Here is a 24,967-nt window from a genome sequence, read left to right on the forward strand (position 1 = left end):
GAACACGCTCAAGTCAAGCGAATGGAGTCCAAATGAGGCAAGTCCCACACACATTTAAATATTTGTCAGTCTTTATTTCAACAAGACAACAAAAATGTTTAATATACACTTTTTGCTTGCACTTTAACATCTATCTCGTTTTTGCCATAACATTTAAGAGATACTCTGACAGGTAAAAATCTGGTGTACTGTTAAGGCCTCTTTTAGAGACATCTAAAAACGGCTGCTCTTTATTTACACTCTTTATATTCTCTTCAGTCATTCACTCAGTCTCCCCTCACAAAGTGAGTCCCTTCTCCTCTTGAGGGGCCCAAAGCTGATAAAAGTTCTCAACACAGGTACAACTTTACTGACATTTGGAAGTGAAGTTGTACTGTGGACGCAGCGGCCGACATTCTGCTGGAACTTCCTGCCAGCAACAAAGTGTCGCCAAGGGCCGCGAGCACAGACATTTATCACCAGGTTTGGGCTTCTTCACACTACACACAGATCTTCCCCGTGAGCTGAATGCACGTACCCTTTCAGAAACGTTGGAACACTACCAGCAGAAGAGTAAATTAAGGCTTCGGCATTTGATGTGGGCGCTTTTGATGCTTCATCAAAGCTTTCAAAATCAGGGAAGTGAAGAGATTCTCATTCAATGCGGGGACGTCACTTTGCTTCGGGAGAAATTTCATGTTACAATCAACCTGTCAAAAAGCCAGGAGGCACGAAAGGTGGTGTCTGCTATCTGCATTCATTTGAACGCCACACACGAAAACGTGCACATTTCAATCTAAGCACGATGCACCTTTGACGACGCGCCCATGCTTTTAGTTCCATTGGACACACAAAAACAGTCTGAATGCTGTATTTGTTCGGAGAGTCATTGTCAGGTTTAGAATGATGGTGATGCAATTAGAATTTATGCATAAATTACTGTACAAAAAGTTACAAGGAAAGTTTAAGGGATGAAATGATCAGACCTAATTGTCAAATTTGAGGACATTTTACACTCGACTCTCTTCGGGGGAAAACTGAGCAGGTAACAGCGACACATCCACTTTTTTTTTTTTAAACCTCAAGAACTTGTTCATGTTGTACCAGAAGTCAAAGAAACAGAAGAGGGGCTGTAAACTGCAGTCATTCAGGTTGCACATGAGTGCGTAGCTCACACGGCTGAGGGTGAGCATAATGGATCTTCGGGATACTCTGTGATGGGCAATTGGGGAGGAGCCCCCAAAAACTGCACCCGCTAATCACAAAGTGCCCGACTATCTGTGCACATTATCCTCCTCCACCACCTACAACTACCAGTGAAATCCACTGTAGTACCATATTATCTTCATACTAAAATATAAACAGCCTCTTTGATAGAAAACCCTGTATTAAAATAATCTTTCCTTGATTTTGTTTGATCAAAGCACCATATTTGTTTTGTTCTTCTCTCTAGTTAAATGTGAAACACTCCAAAGTACAGGTTGCCATTTTTCCTTTTCAGACCAATAAGACTGTTAAGAGTCAGATTCTCTGCACTGAACTGAGCTCACAGAACCAAAAAGGCTGTTTGGGACTTGTCAGCTTTGCCTTCTTTAGGGGTAATCCCAGGAGAGTCCTTCCTCTTCCTTATCAGTTACTTTCACCAGGACATTACAGAACTTTATCACTTTCAACTCAACATAATAAAAATGCACTGAAAATTACAGCATGCATGAGGTATGACTGTACTATAGAACTCTAAGGCTGAGGAAACTATGAGGAAAATTACTTAAATTAAAAAATTAGGCTATGATAATGCTCATAGTGGACATGAAATGAGGGGGCTTGCAGAGTTTCCCCTGACAAAGCTCCTCTGAACAATGATTCCATTTGAGTCAAACATAAAGGTAAATACTTGTGATTTGACTTAAGTCACTGCATTTCGTAGAGGTCAGCTGGATTTGATTTTCACGCCTCTCCAAAGAAAAGTGAAGCAAAGCTCGAAGCTTTCCTCGCCTGAACTCTGCTAGCTTCAAGACTGCCTGACAAGTAAATGGTGAAATGCACCGACACAAACATTCACAGTGTGAAGTCACGATGGACAGAAAGATCGCTACACATTTCGCATTCGGAACGTGATTTGCCGAGTGGTGGATTAAAGGAAATGTCCTCAGAAAGTTAAGTCCTACAACAGGCGCTCTCCTCTCATGTTCTGCTCATTTATCAGATGACATCATTGGTGAAGGCACGAACGAACTATGACTTTTATATCGCCACACAGAGACAATTATACAATGTCGAAACGTGGTGGATTGATAAAAGGGGGAAACGGGAGGAAAACGACTGTGGGGAGAAAAAGGTCACACGGCTGTACATTGATGTCCTTATAAACCATACAAATAATTAAATGAAAAGTTATTGTAATTGTAAGAAGAGTCTCCCCCAGAGGTGGACAGTCCGAGGTCCCAAAGGCAGTCTTAGCGTCTCTGACAGTTATCCCCTTTGCTCAATCTATTCCTCTCAAAACTCAGCCAGTTTTATCTAAAGTGTGGGGCCAGCAGGGCCAGGCCGAGGCAGCAGAGCACCGCCGCCACCGTGCTTCTGTGGGGGCCCACGGCTGATTTATCACCCACCACCACCGGATTGACCCGGGGATTGGACGGGTTTGCTGGGGTGGGGAAATAGATGTCTCGATCCGTTTCGCAGGACGGAGAGTCACACCCGCTGCCGCTCTCCTCTCCCCCGCTGCCATCGTCGTCGTCGTCTAAGAGGGAAACGCACAGGGTCACATGACTGGAAGGATGACATCACAGCCTTAGAGGCTATTATAAAGACCCTCACCAACGAAGATGTCGATGCCGCTGTGTGCAGCTTTGAGCCAGGTGGTCATTTCCTTTAAAGCTGCAATCTGACTGCGAATCACGATGTCTGGTTTTGTAATGTCCACGTCCACGTCGGGGTTGGACACCTGATTGGCTAGTCCATTACCGATGACCACCGACTGGTATCTGTGAACAATGGGATTTATTTCTTTAACGCGATGGCAACAGAGATGCTGCATTTAAGTGTGTCTCTTGGCGCGTTATGCGGCGTACCTGCTCTTTGCTGTTCCGTTCCAGCACTCATCCCCTGGTGCGATCCTCTCACCTGCACACACCGTCTCTGGTAAGGTGGACCAAAACTTTTTGGCGTGTTTCAGCTTTTTCTTCACTTCGCTCATCTACAGATACAGAACCGGGAAGAAAAAAGACACAAACTCAAGCATGTCGGCTTGAAGGAAAGGAACCGGTGTTTGTTTTGCCTCTGGCTTTTCTTACCAGTCGATCTAAACTTGTTCCAGCAGCAGTGGTGGGCCTGGCGTCAGGGCTGTAAGGGCGAAACCGGCCCGTAAAACTTGTTTCTTTGAGGGAACGCGTGGCTCGGAAGGTCATGCTTGGTTTAGGTTGCCCACATCCATGGAAAACCTGGCAAAATGGTAAAGTTAGTGGAACAGAACCTGACGTCTGCTTTGTTTTTAAAATGATACTGACCTTCTGCGACACTTGTATGCTGTTTTCCTGCATGTTCATGATGGCATCGGAAATCTTTACATCGATCGGCTCCACGATAGACTCAAAATTAAAGGGTCCCTCGAGCCTCTCGGCAAGATTAACCATGGCATCTGAAAAGCACCGGGGGAGGGAGGGGATAGAGATCAAATTAGAGACAGCAGAGGGCAAAGCTAAACGGTACCTACATGTGGCCAGTAGGTGGGAGCATATACAAAGTCATCCACACGGTAACCTAAGAAATCAAATCAAAGCCTCAGCCTGTCACAGAAAAGCTGCTTCACCGTCAGGAGGCTGAAAACTGTGGAATCAGCAAAGCCACAGAGGTCCTAAACTTAATCTTCTGAGCCATAAGAGTACAATTTGTATTAGATTCTCCTTCTGTCCATCTGTCTCTCTCACCAGATTAGATCCCATTCAATTTAAGGTCTTTCTGACACAGCTCTGTTTACAGCGCTTAAATAAAAAGATGTCTTGCTTCCATGGTGACCACTTACCAAGGAAGTTGTTCCATTCGGTGTCCAGGTCGGCCTGGTTGGCCAAACACCCGCGCATCACGTTCAGACAGTAATTCTGGCAGGGTTTCAGGGCCACTTGGCCTGAGCAGTAGGGACAGTACAACATCTTCATGGCTGCTCTCACACAGCTGGGAGAGGTGCTGACCTGCAGGAGCAATCGCACACTTATTACTGCGCAGTAAAACATTAGTCTACGAGCATCACTGACACTAAACGCACACAACTTGACCGGGCGGTCTAATCCAACTGCAGCTCGGTTTACATAAGCAACATTAAACATAAATATATAAAACCTGGGCAGTCATATTTTCCCGTTTTTTCCCTTCACAAGCGGTAAATGTCAGACTTGAATTGAGTATGTTTTTAATATGCTGGCTGAAGATTAAGCAAAGCCGTGCAGCTATAATATTTAAAGCACAAGAGGTTTACATCTATTTAAGGGCGATGACCTCATTACTGGAACGTTTACACACGATTTTGATGAGATTTCAAACGTACCTTTGAGACCTTGTCCACTACTTCCGGCATGATTGCCAAGCCGCGTACGAAGGCGCGGGCGGCCACGAAAGCGCGCGTCAGCTGGATGCGAAGCTTGCGCGGCACGTCGCCGAACGGCTGCAGCTGATCCGTGTGACGGCTGACGCATTCCATGTAGGCGTCGCTAAACTCGTACTGCACGTTGACCAGTCGGAACATCCTCTCCAGGAGGTCGGCCCAGAAGTCTGACAGCATGGATTCCAGATTGACAGCGGAGCTGCCGGACGCGTAGTATCGAGTCAAGGCCTTGAAGAAATTCTTGAAAAGCTCGGCGTTCTGAATGTACATCATTCCATATGTTCGCACGAACATGTCGTGCAGCGAGACCTCGGCATTTTTCAGAAGCTCCCGGAAAAACTCTGCAAAGGAAGAAGGATTGAGAATTAGAGGAGGGATGCTTGCTCATAAGGGACAGGCACTTCGTTTTTACCTCCAGTTACTAAAACAGAATATATTTATAGCTAGTTTTCAATCATTAAACATCACAAAAGACCAGATTGTAAGCTGAGGTACAATAATAGAAAGAACGTGGTATGAACAAACAAAGCCAGGCTGTTGACAAATGAAATGTGTTGACTGCAACGTCGTTGCCAGGCTGATGTGATGTTCCGTCTCCCACTTGCGCTTGGGTGCCATTTTGGGGATCGAGATGGATCCAGCAGAAAGTCTTAGTTGAAAGGGAAAGGAATGCTCGACAGTTAGAGGAGCTGAGAAGGGAAGCGGAGGGGGGTGAAAGGTGGAGCTGGAGCATCTTCAGCGGTGTAGCTTTGCCATTCAGTGGAGATGTCGCTCCACATCAAACTGCTCTCAACTGATCAGCATCAATGGCATTTTTCTGTTGTCACATTCCATTCGCTTTTCTTTCTCCCAGATTCTCTTGGACTGTCCTTCAGAAGCATTTTCAATAGGATTACTGAATAATGCAAATGCCCCCCTCCCATATATGGACCTGTGCCCCCCCCCTCTCCCTCCTGCCCTGCATCTCCCTCCCACCGCTGCTTTCACTTCATCAGTTCCTTCAGAGAGGAGACCGGGAACAATGACCTACTTCATCCTGAGGAATGTCCATCACCCTGTTGCCGCTCTCCCCCCGGGGTCACTGCCCCCAACTTTCTTAATCTGAACAAAATGAGAATTCCTCAGTCTCTGAAAAATGCTTCACCTTCAGTCTTGCATGCAAGAATACACTCAACCCCTTTCACCCGTCTCACTCCTAATCCACTTTCCAGCTCCCCCATACTGCCTGGTGCTCCCAGAAATGTTTGCCCCAGTGCAGCTTCTCTTACTGCCCTCTGCTCCTCTTTGAATTGTAAAGTTCCCATGTTCTCACAGAGGGAGTCACTAAACACTCCCTGCCAACAGCGTACACACACACAGTCACTTCCACTTTACACTGACACACTAGAAAGAAAAAAATGAGGCAGGGAGGGGAGAGGGCAGCCTGGGCAGGGTTAAGTTTAGGGATCTTTTTAAAAAAAACTAAAGCCCCACTGTGTCACCAAGGATACCGGAAACATTGCAGCCCCTGCATTTACCTCCTCACCACCACTGCTCCACCCCCCTTACTCTCCAACACACACACACACACACACTAAAGCCAAGGGAGAGGGCATGGAGTTTCAGGCTTCATTGACAGAGATTAAAACAAAAGATGCAGCCGTATTCCAGAAATATCACAGCACTCACAAGGATGAAGACCCCCAGGCAGGAAGTAGTCCAGCCATATGCTTTTTATTTCCATTCCACAGTTTAAATGTGAGAAAGATAAGCCCCGTAATGAGTTTAGACAAACCCACTGTTTGAAAAGAGAACAGCCTCTACTGGGTGTGTGTAAAAGTGGTGGCAGCAGCAGCAGGGTGGAGGCGGCTCTCGGGCCCAGTCTGACGTCTCAAGTATGAACAGCATCACTCAGGCATCTTGCAATGTCATTAAAGACAAGTTTATTGCATGCAGGCATCGGTCTGCCATAAAAAAACGCCTGTCACTCAGCCAGTAGCTGAAGAAAATTTAGGGGACGGTTACATAAGACACAACTGGAGCTGCAATGATATCCAAAAAGAGGAACATGTGTTTGTTTTCTAGCTTCATCTTCCTTTCTTTCTGCCTACATCTTCCATCCAGAAATGATCTCTACGTGCTGGAGTGCAGCTCCTAAATTATGACATGATCTTAGGTCCAATCCATCACAGGAGCAGAGGAGCTGACTGATCTGCTCACATGACTCCTTCCTACTTCCACCTCCCACGAGCTCCCCCCCAGTTCGCATCCCAATGAAGTCTGCTCCTCTCAGTCCCAGTCCAGGCAGTAATTGCACCCTATTTGTGCCAATTAGTCTCTCCACTTCTCCCTTTCTTATGGGTTGGGATTCTGCCCCTCCTGCTGTTTGGACTTCAGTGCTTAGGGTGGGTGTTGTTTCTTTGTGTGTGTGTGTGTGTGTGTGTGTGTGTCTGCAGACCTGGGCCTTAATCCAAGTGCTTAAACCCCAGACATAGGTTTGCTCTACTGGATGGGGTCAGAAAAAGAAGACAGGCTGTGGCCAGGACAAACACAGTGGGGAGACAGAGGAAAGACGTTTTGGTCCTGTCCTCTCACAGCGCACATGAACACACACTCACACAGATGCATACACTTCTGAGTTTGTCCACGTCCACTTGTATGCTCCATCTGTTTTCATCTGCTTCAGAGTTTCTCTTTAGCAGTAGGCTGATGTCATTTCCTTTGGCCATCATCATCCAAAGAAAGCGTAATTATAACGGTAGATTCCTCCTGCACCGGCGACAAGACATTCCTGCTTCTGGGGGTATATGTTTCACCAGCAATTAATAGGAAAGCAACCTGAGCCTGTGGGCAGATCCAGTGGGAGAGACGGACTAATGGCCCAGGTGGAGGAGAGGACAGCGGGCCTTTGTAAAGAGATCCCACATCTAACAGTTCAGCAACTTGCCTGCAGTAAAAGTAGTGGAACCAAAAAGGGAGGAACCTAAATCAAACATTAGGTCTTACAAATGTGTGAGCTGCCGGATTTTGCAGTTTTTGTGCTGAGTTTAGGTGGAGACAAGTCTGACTTGGCAGTTTTTTAACAGACTTTCCATCTGATTAATTATTATTATTATGTAAATTAAAATGTGTATTCTATTGCCATGTTAAGACAGAAAACAATAGCGCACCAACAGCTTTTATAGACCAAATATTTAAATGCAAAAAGAGCGAGCAGGTTGACACGACTGAAAACAGTGTGCCACTAATGAGAAAAGAAAATAAACGCTAACAGCCAGAGACACACAGGAGGCCTGAACAGAAGGTCTGAGGGGCAACAAGAGGGAGTTGGGTAGAATGAAGCATGAGGTGGGGACAAAGGGCAGAATGAAGAAAAAGAAGGGTGGGACACACTGAGCAGCCAGTGCATTCCAGCACGTCACATTCTAGTTCACATCTGGTTACAATACACACCATACCCACTGCTGAATCGCCATCACTCACTTTCACACGCACACGCGCGAGACCTGGAATTATCTTACTTGCAGGCACATATTTGAACACAAACATTAAAAAACACACTTGATCAAAAGTTCCTGCTTCCTCCACACACACACACACACACACACACACACACATACACACACAAACAGCGTGTTGGAGTTAACTCATGGTCTGCTGTCCGTCTTATCTTGTCAAGCGTCTCCCCGCAAAAGAGGCAGTGGTGACACCGTTGGGTGGCTGGGGGTATTCAGAGCTGTCCCACTTTTTTGGTGACTCAGCACGGCTGTGTGTTCCCATGTGCTCCCAGGGAAATCCGATCTCAATATTTATGAGTTGCTCACACACAGAGGAACAGGAAGTGGAGCGAAGACTAAATCTGAAGACGTGTGTGGTCTGTTCACAAGCGTACGTGTCTCTAGAGGGGAGGGAAACGGCTGGTGGACGACCAAGCTGTGCGCAGGGGAATGACGAGGCCTGGAGCTGAGACAGTGAGAGACAGGTGGACAGGCCAACAGACACAGACAGAGTGTCTCCGCTCTGGGAAACGGCAGGTGGGAAAGTCCATCACAAATCATGTAACACATGCATGTGCTACCAGAGCCACTTGGAATCAGCGCGGTGTAATGCAGTGCTGGTGCCGAGTGCGTGCGCTTACTGTCAAAGTGGTCGTATCTCTGTCTGAAGGTGGACTGCAGGTTGGTGCTAAGCACGGAGACAGGAGCTTTGATCTCTGTGTGGCTCTGCTGGCTCAGCTTCTCCTCCATCTCCACTGTGCAGCAGGAGAAACCCTGTGGACACACTTTCAACGGCGCTCCTGCAGGAAAGGAGACAGCGATGCTGGTTAGTGCTGAGAAACTCAGGACAAATATGAAAAATAACTTCAGTCAAAATCAGCCTGTAGCACAATTTATGTTTTAGGGAATCAGACACTTGAAATTTAGAGCAACGCCTCAAATCAAATGCATCTCATTACCAGTTTAACCACAGTAAAGGGGATTAAACGGAACACACTGGAGTTTTTCATCTGTTCCCGGCACTTCTGTGTCCTGATTGATGGCTAATGGTGTGTTGTGTGATTTGAAAACCACCGAAGGGCATTTTCTGCTCATTTTGGCTATGCATTGGGAAAGGATTAAAAATAAAGCTTCTGTCTACTGTAACTCATAGCACCTTTCCAAAAATAGATATATATATGATCTCCATGTGACCTCAGGCATCTAGCCGTCACGTGACACAGTTTTCAATGGGCAATTATCTCCCTTTTAAAAACAGCATGGGGACACTTGTGGACAAGAGCAAAAAGCTGTTTTTAATATACATAAATAAATGTCATGATCAGCTTAGTGAAGTCTTCTGAAATGTCTTTACTGAAGGGGTTTAATTGTCTTGTAGCCTTCACACAACTTTTTCAGTAAACTGATCAATCATAATCAAAACCTTATGATCCAACAGCCAGCATTTTACACGCAGTTGTAAAAAGGTCAGGAAAGAATTAATGTGTGGTTGAAGCGTCACCACTGTTTTTCTGTAAAATGCAGCTGCTGGAATTTGGGAGAACACTGTGATCCTTTCATTGCACGGGGACAAAAGAAAGCAGAATGTCTGAAATAGTAACTAAAATGTGAGACGAATTCAAGTCAAAAGTGTCTCACGGCAACACAATCATTGACATCGGGCACCAAATGGGGGTAATACCCCTGGGAAAACTGGGCCCCTGCGGATGGGAACCTGGTCCAAAAAGTCTCCGTCAACTTCTTTTCTCACAAAAGTCCAATCTCAAAGTTCATACTCTCCCCTCAACACCCCCACCAAAAAAAGAGGCATCTACACATACGCAGGAAAAGTTGGCGAGCACTAGATAAATATATTCACACATCACATCACTGCTCAACACATGGCTCTTTGTACCAGCATGATAGGAGGCACAGGGACACACTCACAGAACTTATTGGACACAGTCATTTACTTTTTCCTCCAAGAGGGCCCCTTACTTGCACACAGCACAGGCGTCCAATCAAAGGGGTGGAAAATGGCCCTAGTTACCAAAACACACAAATATGAGTCGGTCCATACTCGCTGGAATGTATGTACAAATGACACACTGTTAGCTCAACGGTCCAACTCTACCAACATCTCAGATCTTGTGAGAACATCTTCTCAAACGACTGCGAGAAAGAGTTTCAGCTGTTTGATATGGTGCTGGTCACTGTGTGATGTGCGTCGTGTTCCGCGTTTTGGGGGAAGTGTCTGATGTTTTTAGGTGCTCCCATCTTTCCTCCAGCCTTCCAGGTACTTGTAGCCAGACTGGAGATTCCACGTCATGGTGACCAAAAAAAAGAGGCAGATCTTGTAAACAACATGTGGCTGTATTTTATGGTATTCACCAGCTCTTCACTCTTCCTGCACTCTTCTATTGTGAGGAGACTACCATCCTCCTTAAATGGCTCATAAAATAAGTCACTTCCCATTGACATTGTCCCGCTTCTACAACAGCTATTGGAGGAAGCATGGTGGGGGATGTGGAAACACCCCATAAACAAAAACCAGATTAGACAGCTCACTGCCCTATCTTTCCTGTCATCATTTGCCCAGGAACAGAACCTGACAGACCCAAGATCCTACCTCTGCCTCCACCACCATCCTCCAGGCCAAACCAAGGTCAAAGGTTAACAGCCAGTCCTCCGTCAAAGCTCCCGTACTCCGACATGCTTGTACTTCAATATGAAGTCATAAAGTGCTGCTAATGACAAAATCCTCTCAAGGCTACAAAGAACAATAGTCTGAGGCAGACGTTATCCTCCTCGAGCTACAAATTTAGATGGCAGCAGATAGAAATCACATTTCAATGTGTAAATTAATTCAATAAAAAGAGCGCCACATTTTGTTGGCACGCTTCAGATGAATGTATATTTTGGCCACTCCAGCACAAGCAAAAGCAAAATGTGGAGGTCTGCTTTTTAAAGCAGCTCACTAGGACTGCAGAAAGGAGACAGACAGGAGGTCACGGGTTACTGCCACCACAAACCTTTCCCCAACGTCTGTCGCTAATTTGAGTCTGGTGATCTGCAAGTGAACCAGGCCTCCATGCATTTGAGATCAATGCTTTGACTGTACAGCACTCACAGTCAGAAGACCTAATTCAATCTCAGCGGCATGCAGATCATCTGAATGATCATCCGCATAACAGGGCTGATATGGAAAAATACTGAAGAGCAACTTTCTGTAGAAACTGAAGACACTTTTGACCCAGAGAAACCACAAGTGATGGAGTGATTAGATCAACAACTGCATATTTCACAGTCAAAATGTGAATATCTGATATTTTCGATTCCTTTCAGCAACAGAATATGGTCAAAAAACCCTGTTTTTCCCTGTTAACTGAAATCAAAATTTCACACAAAAAGATGTTCAATTTTTTAATAGAGAAAACAGAAACTAGTCTGCAAGCTGAGAGACTTTCCATTAGAGGCTTTGGAAACACATTGAAAAGCTGTAAAATGTGTCTTTAGAAGACAAAAATGGCCTGATAATTCAGGCCTCCAGGTCTTAGCAGCACACTCATCCTCATGAGAACATTCCAACGCTATATAAACAGTTTTCACAAGGGCCAAATTCTTCTGGAATTAGTAGCTCAAATATAAAATGTTTTGGTGAAGGAATAAAAAGCTGATCACCCAGGAATGAACTCTGAACCTGCTGGCCTTCAGAGAAAGCTTTTCATTTCTCCCAAATTTTGCTTTTTCTGTTTTCTTTTTAGCTGTTTTTTGTACCGTTTATTGTATTTTATGACCAAAAGATTGTGTTTTAAATGAAAATGACTAAAACATGCACAAATAACACAGAAATGACCTTAAATTTATTGAGTTGACACACACACTTTTCAATCCCTTCATAATGAAATTTTGCACGACAAGACTTCAAGTGCCAACAAAAACATTATTGCTTGCGGGCAATAAAAAAATCAAATGTTTTAAAGTCTTGAGTTTTTTCGCCAACAAGGAAGAGGGAGCCATGTGCAACCGCTTTGCCACGCCGACAATGGTTGGAGGGGGGGAGGGGGGGCATGTCCACGGAGACAACCACCACACACTTGCGTCCCTCCTCTTACACACGAAAACAGCACTCCAGTCAAATTATGTCAAATTTCGCAATATTCTGCGCTAAAATCAGATTCGGTTAATTAACTGGCCAATTCTGCAATTCCCTGATTGCAGAGATCACAATAGTGCAGAGAGGCAGGAAGGATTCTAGACATGTGATTCAAGAGATTCTGATGGCAAAGCCACTTCTTTTCTGGCAACATGGCTCATATGAGCTCAACAACAGTTTAGTTAAAAACGAGGAGCAAAGACAGACAACAAAACAGCAGCAATCAAAGTTCTGACTGCCAAAATACACGAAAATCTTGATCATCTTAGGAGCAAAACCCGGAAATGAACCTTGACATTTAAAGCGCTAATGATGGCCATAACATTCCTGAAACCTCCGTTGTCCATGCACATCTGCTTACAGGCATGTGGACCTCTGCACAAACCCAGTCAACAGCAAGGAGGTAAATCATTTTTAAGCTCTCACTGAAGCCTCAGACTGAAGAAATGACACCGCTCTTGCGTCTCGCCTATAAAGGATGTTACCAGAATGGGCGAGGCCCCTAAACATCCAACATTAAGCAGTAAATTCTAAGAGGCACTGGCTGAGACTGCAACCTGAACATCTGCAATAAAGATAAATATATGTCTGCAGAGGCTCCTCTAGACTCATCATTCAGACATGCTGCATTTGGAGATCCTCTGACGTTATTGGCCATATTTTGGAGCCGTGTGCTTTTGTCCTTCTCCATCGGTGCTTGAACAATGCATTTCAGTCTGCAATGATCTATGAGACTGATGACTGTGGGGAGAAAGAATGGCATCTCTGCTGCCGAGTCACTAAACCTGAGTCACAGCAGCGACTTATTACAATCCCTGCCAGGTTTCATTGGCACAAACCAGTCCAAGTCACTTTCATGGACACAAGGAAGCGCTATTGCTGGTTTAGTATTATAATTTCAATCTGTGGCTTCTGTCCTGAAAAGACTGTCTCCAAAGATGGCTGTGGATTGTACTTATTCTCGAGTTACAGCTAATGTCTGTGTTGTCTGTCACTTCAAATCCTGAATATAGGCTACTCTTTCCAAAGCAATTACACAAATAAATTAGAAAGTCTGCGCAGTCTGATGAGTTGAGTAATCAGGAATGGATTCTGAGTTTTTGGCAAATGAACACCCTCCATTTGCACATTCCTAAATGCTGTCATCCATGAACATTTATCCAAAAATACTGCACTAGTCTCTCATTCCGTCTGGTTCCCTCTGTATACTCTCCGGCTTTGTCCCCCCACACAAAAGCTCCCTGCCTTCACCACTTCCCAGGTCACTGCTTTGTCAGGGTTTCGGCTCACTCCTGCCCTTCCCAAATGCATTCAAGTCAGAAACCAAATTCCAAACAATGGGATGGTTCTGAGAAATTCAGCTGCTGCAAAGGATAATGAAACCACTGGCATTCAAAGTCTGGAGGACTCAACATCCTTGTTTTTGACTGTGCAAATGCCTGTGTAACATCCACACCTTGGTGTCCCTTGTTAACAGGGTGAGAAGCTGCAACACTTTAGCCTTAAAGCTGGGGGTTTTCCTTTAACAAGCACCTTCACTGTCTCAGAAAGATTTCTTTGCCTGCTATAAGCTGACAAAAACATTGCAGCATAATTGATCTACGCACATACAAGGGCATTAGGAATGCAGACAAGAGGTGAAACACTTTGATTAGCTTTGATTCCGTTAATCGTGAGATAACAAAAGCTTGAAAAACAAACAAGCAACAGTGGCAAGGAAAAACTCCCCTTTAACAGGAAGAAACCTTGAGCAGGACCAGGCTCATAAAGGAGGGGAGAGGAGAGCGCTCCTTTTTAGCATCATGCTGGCTCAATAAATTCCTAATCTTTGCAATGTTTCTCAAGTGGAAAAAGGCACTTCTAGAGAGTGTTTTAATGTGTGAGTTGAAGGACAGATTTTGATCAAAAGTTACTCCTAGATTCCTCACAGAGAGACTAGATGTTAATGAGATACCATCTAGAGTGATCATGTGATCTAATCTATCCCTGAGAGGTTCAGGACCAAACACCATGACCTCAGTTTTTCCTGGGTTAAGGAGGAGGAAATTTGAAGACATCCAGGACTTTATGTCTTTAAGACAGGTCTGGAGCTTCACTAACTTCTCTGTCTCCTCTGGTTTCATGGATAAATAAAGCTGAGTGTCATTAGCATAACAATGAAAATTTATCCCATGCTGCCGAATAATGTTCCCGAAGGGAAGCATGTACAAGGTTAAGAGGATTGGTCCAAGTACAGAACCTTGAGGAACTCCATGGCTAACCCTACTGTATGAGGAGGGAACACCATGGACATGAGCAAACTGGTATCTATCAGATAAATATGATCTAAACCAGTCTAGTGCTGTCCCTTTAATCCCAATCACATGTTCCAGTCTCTGTAACAGGATGCTGTGATCAACTGTATCAAAAGCAGCACTGAGGTCCAGCAGAACCAGCATAGAGACCAGTCCATGATCGGAAGCTATGAGAAGAAGCTGTGCTGTGGTGACCTCTAAAGCCTGACTGAAACATCTCAAACAGGCTGTTCCTCTGCAGGTGCTCCAGTAACTGAGTCACCACCACCTTCTCAAGAACTTTAGAAATAAAAGGAAGGTTGGATATTGGCCTATAGTTTGCTAAGACATCAGGATCCAGTGATGGCTTTTTAAGCAACAGCTTAATCACTGCCACCTTGTAGGACCGGGGTACAAGCACCTGGTCCAGGATAGAACTGCCACCTTTCACTAAGTGTGTTGGGATGGCCTGATTGGCTTTTCCTCTAATATTTATAACTATCGGTGAGGAACCGACTGATAGTATAACGATCAGTAAGCTCATGAAGTCTTCACCACTAAGGGAAGAAGGGATACGTGGATCTAAAACACTGATTCTTGGTAAATTTAGCTACAGTGCTGACAAGAAATCTGGGTTTATTCTGGTTTTGGTCAATTAAAGAAGAAAAATAATTCTATAATTCTATCCTCACGGAGGGCCTATTTATAAGATACCAGATAATCTTTCCAGGCTAAACGGCAAGTATGCATTTTACAAGAATACCACTTCCTTTCTAGTCTTCACGCTTCCTGAACGCCATTCACACCTCTGTAAGTGCTGACATTTGCTAAGAGACTGAACATGACACTATAGCAGCTTGTTAAATATTCATGCAGAGCTAAATACAAGTAAACACATTTTCTAAAAATCTTTCCCTTCTGCCGCCACTCAGCTGGGAATGAACAGTATTTTCTATCATGTAGTGGTAGAGGGAATAATTCACATTAACTGTCATGATCTTTTACCCTTTCCACATGTTTCTTTAAAGTTATGAGCGGTGCAACATTTGATCTGGTGCTTTAACTATAAATTCCACCTTGGCACTTCAGTCTGGGCCATGTGTGCATGTTCGTGTGAGCGAGCGTGGAATTGCAACTGAAACAGGACTGTGTTGTGTTTGAGAGCTGCATAGACAGGCAGAGGTTGTGCAGACAGACGGAAAGGACATGTTACAGCAAAGTGTGATTATCACAAGGTGTGTGGACATGTGTGAGAACGTGTGTGAGAACGTGTGTGTGTGTGTGTGTACACAAAAGACCTTCCTCGCTGTCCCTCTGCAGCTCCGCTGCCTTTCCACTGACTCATGGCACGCAAATAAAAAGACTTAAACAGAGGTGAAAAACACTCCTTTGGATCAAGCCAAGCACTTCATCATGGGATTTGTGTGCGAAACACTTGTGCGCTGAGCCCCCATTAAGACGGGAAACAGGACTACATTAGGATTGTCGTCACACACCACCCCAGACCTCCACACGCTCGGGAACTACATTGCTAGAATATTAACAGTGTTTTTGTTTTATTTAACACATTTATTGTACTAGAACATTTTCAGAACACTAAAAAATTGTTACATTGATGTGTATTAAAAGTATTTTTACAAAAACTTTAAAGGCCTACACTTTGGCTAGCTAATACGCATCTGTTTGCGTGTTTTACATAATATTCCACAAAGCCTCGCTTTCAGTCTACTTAAAAAATCCAAAAAATTCCATTTTGTTGAAACACATTAAAGCCTTTTAGACCGAATACCTTTCACTGCTGCCAGTAAACCCCTCCTAAGGACAGAGGGCGCTTTGACAATGTTTATAACAGACATCCAAAAGCAGCTGAACACCACCAGATGTTGAGGCAGGACGGGGCCCAGCGAAGGCCCGAAGGCGAAATGAGGTCAGGTACAAGATCAGGTTTCTGGACGCTCCAAGCTACAAAAAGCCAACAAAGATTCTGATATACCTGTCGGCTCTTAAGATACTGAACACCGACTGGGGCGGTGGGAAGACAGCCACTCACCAGTGACGGTCAGAGGGGGCTGGAAAGACTAAACGTCTAAAGAGTACAATAGTTTAAAGGACGGCAGTCTGGGTGGCTCAGTAAGGCCCATGATGATAAGATATATACCAGGCAATAAATATTCATGCTCTACAATGATGTGCATGTTCGTGCTGCCAGTAAACCACACCTTAAAAACACCCTGCCCACATGATTTGTAGTCTTTGACCCGCACTATGCCACATTACATTTGAAAGGATGTATTTATTTGTTCATAACACGAGACAGCTAAACTCATGGGGCCGTGTGAACAGTCCAACAATCTGCCTATTGCTTAGCCGAGAACACAGTCTTTGAAATGCTAATAAGCAAAAAAATAAAAGAGCACTTGATGTAATGCAAAATGATTTATTTTAGAATAAAAACAAAGCAGTGAAGAGAGATTAGGTACACATCGGGGAACCTATTAAGCTATTATCATGAAAGGAAAGCTACAGTAAGGATATGAGCCCGTCTCATCAGTGGGTCTTGGGAGTAATTAACAGGGATTAGAGTTCATCTGGTCTACACCCAGCAATGAGCCCTCAGCCCAAAAGCCAGGAAAAGTCCCTGGGTCTCCACCATCACGGATATACAAAACACGTGAGCATCTAGCAGGCTGTGAATCCAAGTCAGCGTCATTATAATGTAATACAGACATCAAAACCGTTGCCACTTCATACTAAATCACGTCACCACGAATGTTACATCTAATCATTGCCTCATTAAACTCCTATAAACTACCATAGATGCTGTCAACACAGAGCCAAACAACACATTACCAACAGACAGAAACGTGAGAAACATGCAAAATATTGAAGTGGGTGGCATATAACGATATAGCAACTTAGGTAGTAGACACACACACTGGTATAACAACATATTATAGGATATGTTCAGGCACTTCCAGGTCAGAGACTACTTCAACAAGGAAATCAGGCGGGGATTCCAATTGGATCAGTATATTCGCTGAGGCATATAAGGGTAAAGGCAGCAAATATCACAGAGCTATGAAAGACTCCAAGAACTACTCAGCTTTCCAGGTTAAACAGAAATGGGGGGGGGGGGGGGGGTCTGGCCTGAAGACACCCTAAGATGGTTGGAGATTTGGGTGGGTCAAGCTAAGACCACCAACTCCAGCGCCAGGCGAGAATTCTGCTGGAATATAATAAGAAAAAGCTCCTCAATTGAAAAGACAGCAGGCTCTCCAAGGACAGGATAAATGCTGGAGACAATGTGGTCAGGTAATGGCAGACGGCTTTCATAAATTCTGGGACGGCGCCCTCATTCAGCCATATTGGCAAGAACCAACTCAAAAAATTTGGACAATTTTGGTCTAAAAGTTGACTTTTCTTTTGTTATACTGTTTCTGGGTAAAACCCCAATTGGTCCTGTGGACCAGGACAATTATCTTTATAAAGTGCTCCTAGCTGGGACCAAGTAAGCCATGACATGGAGGTGTTTTCCAAAAACCATCCATCAAGGGATGACTGGATCGCCAATAACCAAATACAAAACACATCCAACTGACCTCTCCCTAAGATTATAGACTGACCAGTATAGAACATACTGGGAAAAGTGCACTTCTGATTCTGTAACTCATAATCGGTGCGATTGCTCACTCCCAATAGCATTAACTATAAAATATGGCCTATGCCGACCGGCCTGGTCATTTATAGTCCTCGTCTATTTTCGTGCTCTTCGCATGCTGCTTTTGTTTGTTGTAAACAAGGATTGAACACGTAATAAAATTTCAAGTTTTAAAAACAGGAAACGCCTTATTTTAAAGTAAAGTATTAAACGTTTCCAAAGCCTAAACGAATACCATCTGAGGAGTTACTCAACATCTAATCATCCACCACTTCACGTGAACTGGGGGTGAAAATCCTTATTGGCTGTTTACAACGTGCAGCCTGTGGCTCGTTCATAGGTCAAACATACCCCTCTGCTGTCGTGTTTCTCGCCGCGCCCATTTTTAATTGCGGTAGATCGACTCACCATCTTGGATCAAGCAATGGCGCAGAGACTTGTCGTTATTCGGAGCAAATAAAAACGAAGGTCCACAAAGAAAGTTCTTCTTGCAGCTGGGGTGGCACAACCTGAACAATATGTGCCGTGACTTCTGTTAGCCCGAAGGGTGACAGGCAGGGGGTCGCAGTAGCGCCCTGCAGTCTGGGGCCACGGCTAGCAGACTATTGCAACACTCATCACAGCTGCTTCAGTCAGTATGTTTACATGCAAAGCCTCAGATATTCCGTTCTTCTCGCAGTTTGCATGCCACGAAGAAAAATAAACGTCTTCTCCTCTTTAACACTAGGTGGCGATATGCATCCTTTCAGGGAATTAATACCCCCCAACAGCGGGCAGATGGATAATTGTACAGCTTTGTTTGTCTCGTACATAATGTACGCGGTGCTTTTTGTGCATATAACATGCGCACCGTCCCTCGTGGTCATGTTGATTTCAAGAGATATTTTCCTTAGTTATTTGCCAGCGAGGGGCTTGTGGAGCACGCACACATGCGGTCTAGTTTAACTGCGATCAAGGCGTATACGTGCTGGAGAAAGTTGATTCTAATTGCATTATCTGCATATCTCGGTTGGATGAGAAAGGCTCCTCCCGTTCACATGCACTTCGGTTGTCCAGCTATAGTCGGTTTAAGGCAACAATTGGGGTGTTTCAGGGTCGTGTAAATGACGCTAGCAGTGAAGTGTTCACATCAAAGGAGAAGTGTCTTTAGAGGAACAAATAACAGCAAACTTTATAAGGATGAGGACTGGATAAAGAAGGGTGGTGTGAGTAAAAGGAATAACATGTTGTAGGTGTTTAGGAAGTGCGGAGATAATTGCAGTAAAGCCAGCTGTGTGATAAGTGAGACAAGAGATGCGGTTTAGTTCTGGCATGAACATCATCAAAGAGCAGAGAGCATAATTTGAACTGATGTCAGTCAAGTAATCAGGGGGAAATCCAGAACACAGTGCAAATTAGGTGTGTAACGAAAAAAACTCAAAGCAGATTTCCACAATTTGCCTCGGATAAGAACCTGTAAATGACTAACAAAGAGTTGGGTCTGATGGTTTAATTCATCCCACTCATAACTAAAAGAAAAGTTGTGTCGGCGTCTGTAGGATTAGTGCTCCCAGGGATTACTAAGAGGGGCACGCTGTATATACATACACGCCTGTATGGCTGAACACAGATGAGTCACAGCCCATGCATGCTTCCAGCTACGTCCAGACGCCCTGAGCTTGTGACTGACAACACACAGCCACACAGTTGCTCTCTGGCTGCTTCCCAGCATGGCTTTTCTTCTGCAGATTCAGTCTGACTGTGGCACAAAACTCTCCCCTGTCAGTCAAAATCCCCCCAGTGCTCTGTGTGCTTCAGCCAGGCCCTCTTTGTGTGTTCCCAGCTCAGGCTCTCTGTGTGCAGGTCTTGGTGGTCTCCTGTGGAATGTGTTAAGGAGGGGGAGACAGGCTGGCCTAAAGGGGGTGCGCAATTCTTCCCACACACAGCATCCACCCCCTACTGATATGTCACCCACTTGACCATTTGGGGGAGGCAAAGCAAAGGACACACAGAGATAGAATTAGTGACACTTAAAACACGCACAGACACACACACACTAATGCTACGAGTAGAACAAACAAACTATTGTAAGAATGAATTCTACATGTTTTAAAGTCTTTTCAAACTAAGTGTAAAATGCTTTTTCTAATCCACGTGACCAGGTCTTGGCAACAACAGAACACTCCACTAAATATGTGTGTTTGCTGAGCAAGAGACGTCAACCTCCAATGGAAAGAGAGCAAGCTCAACAAGATGCGACTCATAATGCGCATGTCTACCAAAAGCTCAACAGTCTTAGGTCAACAGAGACACCACATGACCTTCTGTACCTGCTGCACAACAAATATGTCTTACTGCATTTATCTACACACGTTTCCCATTGATGACACTGCCAAGAACACAGCAATTAACCGACAATTAACCTAATGTCTCGTACAGTCTCAGTCATTTAGCTACTCGTGTTAATGAAGGAGAAAGAGCTGTAATTTGGTTGTTAGTGAACCAACAATTCAAACCTAAGATTATACGCACAGATTCTTACATATATGGATATATAATTGACAGATAGATATATGAACAGTGTAATTTAGTTGAAAACTGTGTTTAAAACTTGAGGCCAGCAGCATTGGTGGAGTCGATGTTTTTATTGTGAAGGACTTAGACCAATAAAGCTGGCTGTCATAAACCTCAGCTATTAAACACGTCCATGCAATGCCAGCTCTGTCATCCACAGAGTCCAGTCCAGATTCCACCACAGCAGCTTGCTGACGACCCAGCGAGGAGAAGCCCAGACCACAGGTTCTGTCTTGCAGCGTGTCCGCACCAAATAGGGACTGTAGCAAATATTCTTCAGAATTGCTCTGCACATGTTTTAGGAATGTACAAAAATAAAAAGCTCTGCTTACAGGCCATTTAAAACTAGCAGACACTGATTTCTTCCATCTGGACACATATTTGGTAAACGGTAGTCCCTTGAGACCCCTGGAAAAGAAGCAGCTAATGTTGATGAACTTCTGTACATTCGCCATTTCGATGTTCAAATCACTTCTAGAGCTCTCATGCTAGCACATCCTCTCAGGGAGACATCAACAATAAGACGGTCTACTTGTAAAGAGGTCAGCATACGCAGACACTGAGCTGCACTCTTTATTACCAGCAGTATTCACACATGCACGTGTGAACTTACCACAGGTTGAAACCGTATCCATGTGTGGAACTAACTCTGCTGAAGGCCCATGTAAGACGTATGGGTATTTGGTCCACATGAGAGCAACAGGGGCAGTTTTCAACTCTATGACTGACCTTAATCTGCTGGATTTAAGGAGCATAGAGAGAAGAGGCTTCAAGAGCAGTAGTGCATTAGCCAGAAAGATGTTTTTAAGAGTATTTATGGACAGTGTTTATAATGGGAGAAACAATAAAATCACCTACAGGGCACCAACACAAGGAAGTAGCAAAACCAGCCACGTTCACTGCAACCTTTGACCCGCTTTCACCAAACCGCGCAACACTGACGGCCGTTGGGGACAAACATCTATCCCCATCTTACATTACAGCCCATAGTTAAGAGTGCTGAGGTGACCTCTCTCCGGCTGGGAGGCAGGAAAGGTCACCAGGCCGTCACAAGGAAGAAGAGCAGGAGGAAGGAGGATATAAACTACAGGCACAGCTACACAGAACTGGAACAGAAGACTTTTCTACGCACCGCTGCACCCTTTAGAGACGCTGCTCATGTTGTAAAACCAGCATGCTCTGAAATGAACTCCCTTCACTAGGCGCAAGAGTGGACTGCTTTTAAATAACACTTGCTTAATCTTAAATATAAAACCGCTTTGATAGGGTCAACACAGGCAGACAAGAGGCCCACGTCGGAGAGTTTACTGGTTAATGATTAGATGTGTTTGAATTAGCGGCAGGAGTGCTGCAGGCCAGAGCTGCTCTGGAATTGCCCTCTGAGCTATAAAAGCTTCTGCAGCCTGTGTGCACCCCATTTCTACGCTGTTATCTTATCTGCTGAATGTCACACTAATAACACAGCCTGTTATTTCCCAAACCATAATGACACAAGGCATGTGGCCACCAGCAACGAGGCGAGGAGCCCTCATGTGAGCCTGCAGAATGCGGAGCTTCTACCATGAGGCCGGCCAGCACGATGAGGTCATGTGTTTTAAGTTTCAGTCATAATGTGGCCAAACAATTAAGAGCATGGGATGTTTCCCATACTGAAGGGAAGAAAAACAGCGCGTTTCTGATCTCAGCTCCAGTTTATAACCAGAGACACAGCGACGAATGGCAATTTTTACATTCTTATGCGCCTAATAAGACATTAGAGTTTGTGCAATTTAGGATAAATGGGTCCGGGGAGGAGGAACATTTGAAAATCTCATTTTTAAAAGTATGTCTGTCTGCACAATTATGGTCAAAGTTAAAAAAAAATGGCAGGAATGTCATCAAGATACCAGGGAACTATCAATCTCCCGAGGAGCGGCGTGTCACTACTAATAATTTATGTATCCAGCCTTTCTGACTTTGATTTGCTGAGTTTGACTAGTTACAGTAACATTCTTAGCACCTTTTACTCCCCGAAGACCCCCCCCCCCCCAACACAATCGAATGACAGTAAACCTTGTTTCTCTCTCTGGATCAATTATCTCAGCCTCTTTCAATAACAAAGAGCTCCTCAATGAGGTTGGCGATGCCCAAAGCCTAGACATGCACAGAGAATCTATTGTAAAGAAAAGGCACGTGTGTGTAACACACAAACCTGCACAATAAAACTTCCCTCGTTCAGATCTTTCTTTCAAAGCCAGGGGATCCAACACAATCCAATCCAGCCCGATGCAGACATGTTGGGGTCCTCTCAATGACATTTAGCATCACAAAGACATACAGGCAGAAAACAAAAGAAGTTGCAGGATTGTGTAAAAGAAGGGGGGGTGCGCTTGCTGCCTTGGACAGTCGCGGCCAACTCAAATTCTAATGAGCCTCTGGGGTCTGATACAAATGAAAATGCGCTTTCTTCAGATTTTAAATGCAAGACGACAATAGACATAATGTTTATGTGGGGAGTAATGCAAGAGACAATAATCCCATATATAGAGACACAACACCCGATAAGAGGTCGGGCTACAGGACGGTGCAAAAATTCAAAACCACTGGGAAAAATACCAACTGAATCAACTTTGAAGAGAACCGGGGGGGGGGTGTTCATGTGTACAGAGCACATTTCATCCACCACCCACCCCCAAACCCCCCCTCCGTTAAACTTAACTCATTACTGGTTAAATAGATCTGCCTTCCCAGCTATGGCTGCTGATTAACAGCCACATAAAACAGTTTTCACTATTAGATTAGTTGCCTCTTGGCTGGGTTAAAGGGGGGGTTGGAGGATTACAACATGCGCCCACAAAGAAAATGTTTAAACCACAAGATCGCACTAAGCCAAAGAGGAACAACGTCTGAAAGTCTCATCCACAATCCTCGGGAGTGTTTAGTGAAGGAGCGCGGCGGCCTGCACATCACAGTCGGGGGAGTCTGGACACGGAAGTCTGGAAATAAACACAGGCCTGTCTCCCTTCAGTGGGGAGCATGTTGATTACAGCTCTTTATTGTTATGAATTACCTCCAACTATTTCCTAAATGGGAACTATATTTACCCGCTGGAGCCGTTCCAGACACACGTTTTGTCTGAAATAGTTCAGAAGTATAACCCTGAAACGGTGAACCTGATGGACGCCTTGACAAGAATTAATGATAAATGATCCAGGGAAAGATAAAGTTTGGTTATTGTTAATTAGCCTGGGATTAACATTTGCCATGTTAATGACGCCAGGACTTTTACCAAGTTCACCAAGTTGAGTCAAGAGAACAAGTTGTGCTTAACAGAAAGCAGATGGTTAAAAACTTTAAGTGATGATCTGTTGAGTTTTATGGGCAATAATGAGACAGCAAAAATCATGGTAACAGATACAACTTTTAGCTAACGATGCTAGCTTTAAAAAAGTGCTCGTTAGCCACGAGACCCCCAGGATTCCTCCCCAGGAACTACGGGAGGCCCCGACCCCCACTTTGGGAGCGAAGGGGGGGCAGCAAAACAACATTACAGCATTAAAGTTACCGAAGGTTCCTGTTGTCCAAAACTCACCATTGACTCCTTTATTGGGGACGTCGTTCACGTTGAAGCCCTTGGAGCTGTAGGCAGCCCGAACTTCGTTGCAGTTCTTCGACTTTTGCTCCGCAGTTCCCGACAGAACCAACACGACCAGCGCGTTAACGACACCGAGAACCAACAGCGACTTCATTTCGTTAGTGCGGGGAAAATAGAGCAAAAAAAGGCGTAAAGGGCGCTACGAATCTCGGAGTGAGACTGTCCAGGTGTGCGTTAGCTAGAGCGAGGTTTCAGTAAACCCCACGCCGAGCTTCCTCATGAAGACGCGGTGATTTCCTCAGCAACAGATACCGGATCCACAGCCGGTCCAGAACCACCGTAAAACCCGCTCCGACAGGGCAACAAACACCGAGCGATGCCTAAAAAGTAGTCCGTCCGATTGAGGAGTCCCAGACTCGGCCGAACAAACGGGAGACGAGGCAAAAAAAAAAAAAAGTTTTCAGCGTCCCAGGAGAGAAGGACGGTGGGGTTACTGGTTGATGGGAGCGCGAACTACCGGACGAACTAGCGGACCCGAGCGGAGCGAAGGCGGTTGGACTTGTCACCGAGTGGGGCTGTTTTCTTTCTGTTCCTCGTCTGTTTTCCCAGGTCCTGGAGCCGTGGTTTGTGCGGGGCAGCACGCCGGACTGTGGAATGCAGATGAGAGAAGAAAATCCTGGTGGTCACCCAGAAGAGAGCGCAGGTTCCGGGGACAAAGA

General features: G+C 44.8%; 1 protein-coding gene across 1 annotated transcript; it reads right to left on the reverse strand.

Annotated features, from left to right (window-relative positions):
- Positions 1-53: 53 nt before the first annotated feature.
- Positions 54-24,963, reverse strand: gpc4 (glypican 4). Its single transcript, XM_057043299.1, has 9 exons — positions 24,246-24,963; positions 8,697-8,855; positions 4,523-4,920; positions 4,004-4,169; positions 3,489-3,619; positions 3,276-3,422; positions 3,054-3,178; positions 2,800-2,966; positions 54-2,722 (listed from the first exon to the last, which is right to left on the reverse strand). Exons 1-9 carry the CDS (start codon positions 24,400-24,402, stop codon positions 2,496-2,498), a joined length of 1,677 nt encoding a protein of 558 aa, XP_056899279.1. The 5' UTR covers positions 24,403-24,963; the 3' UTR covers positions 54-2,495.
- Positions 24,964-24,967: the final 4 nt, after the last annotated feature.

Source organism: Takifugu flavidus, chromosome 9, assembly GCF_003711565.1.
Source record: "Takifugu flavidus isolate HTHZ2018 chromosome 9, ASM371156v2, whole genome shotgun sequence".
NCBI lineage: Eukaryota > Metazoa > Chordata > Actinopteri > Tetraodontiformes > Tetraodontidae > Takifugu > Takifugu flavidus.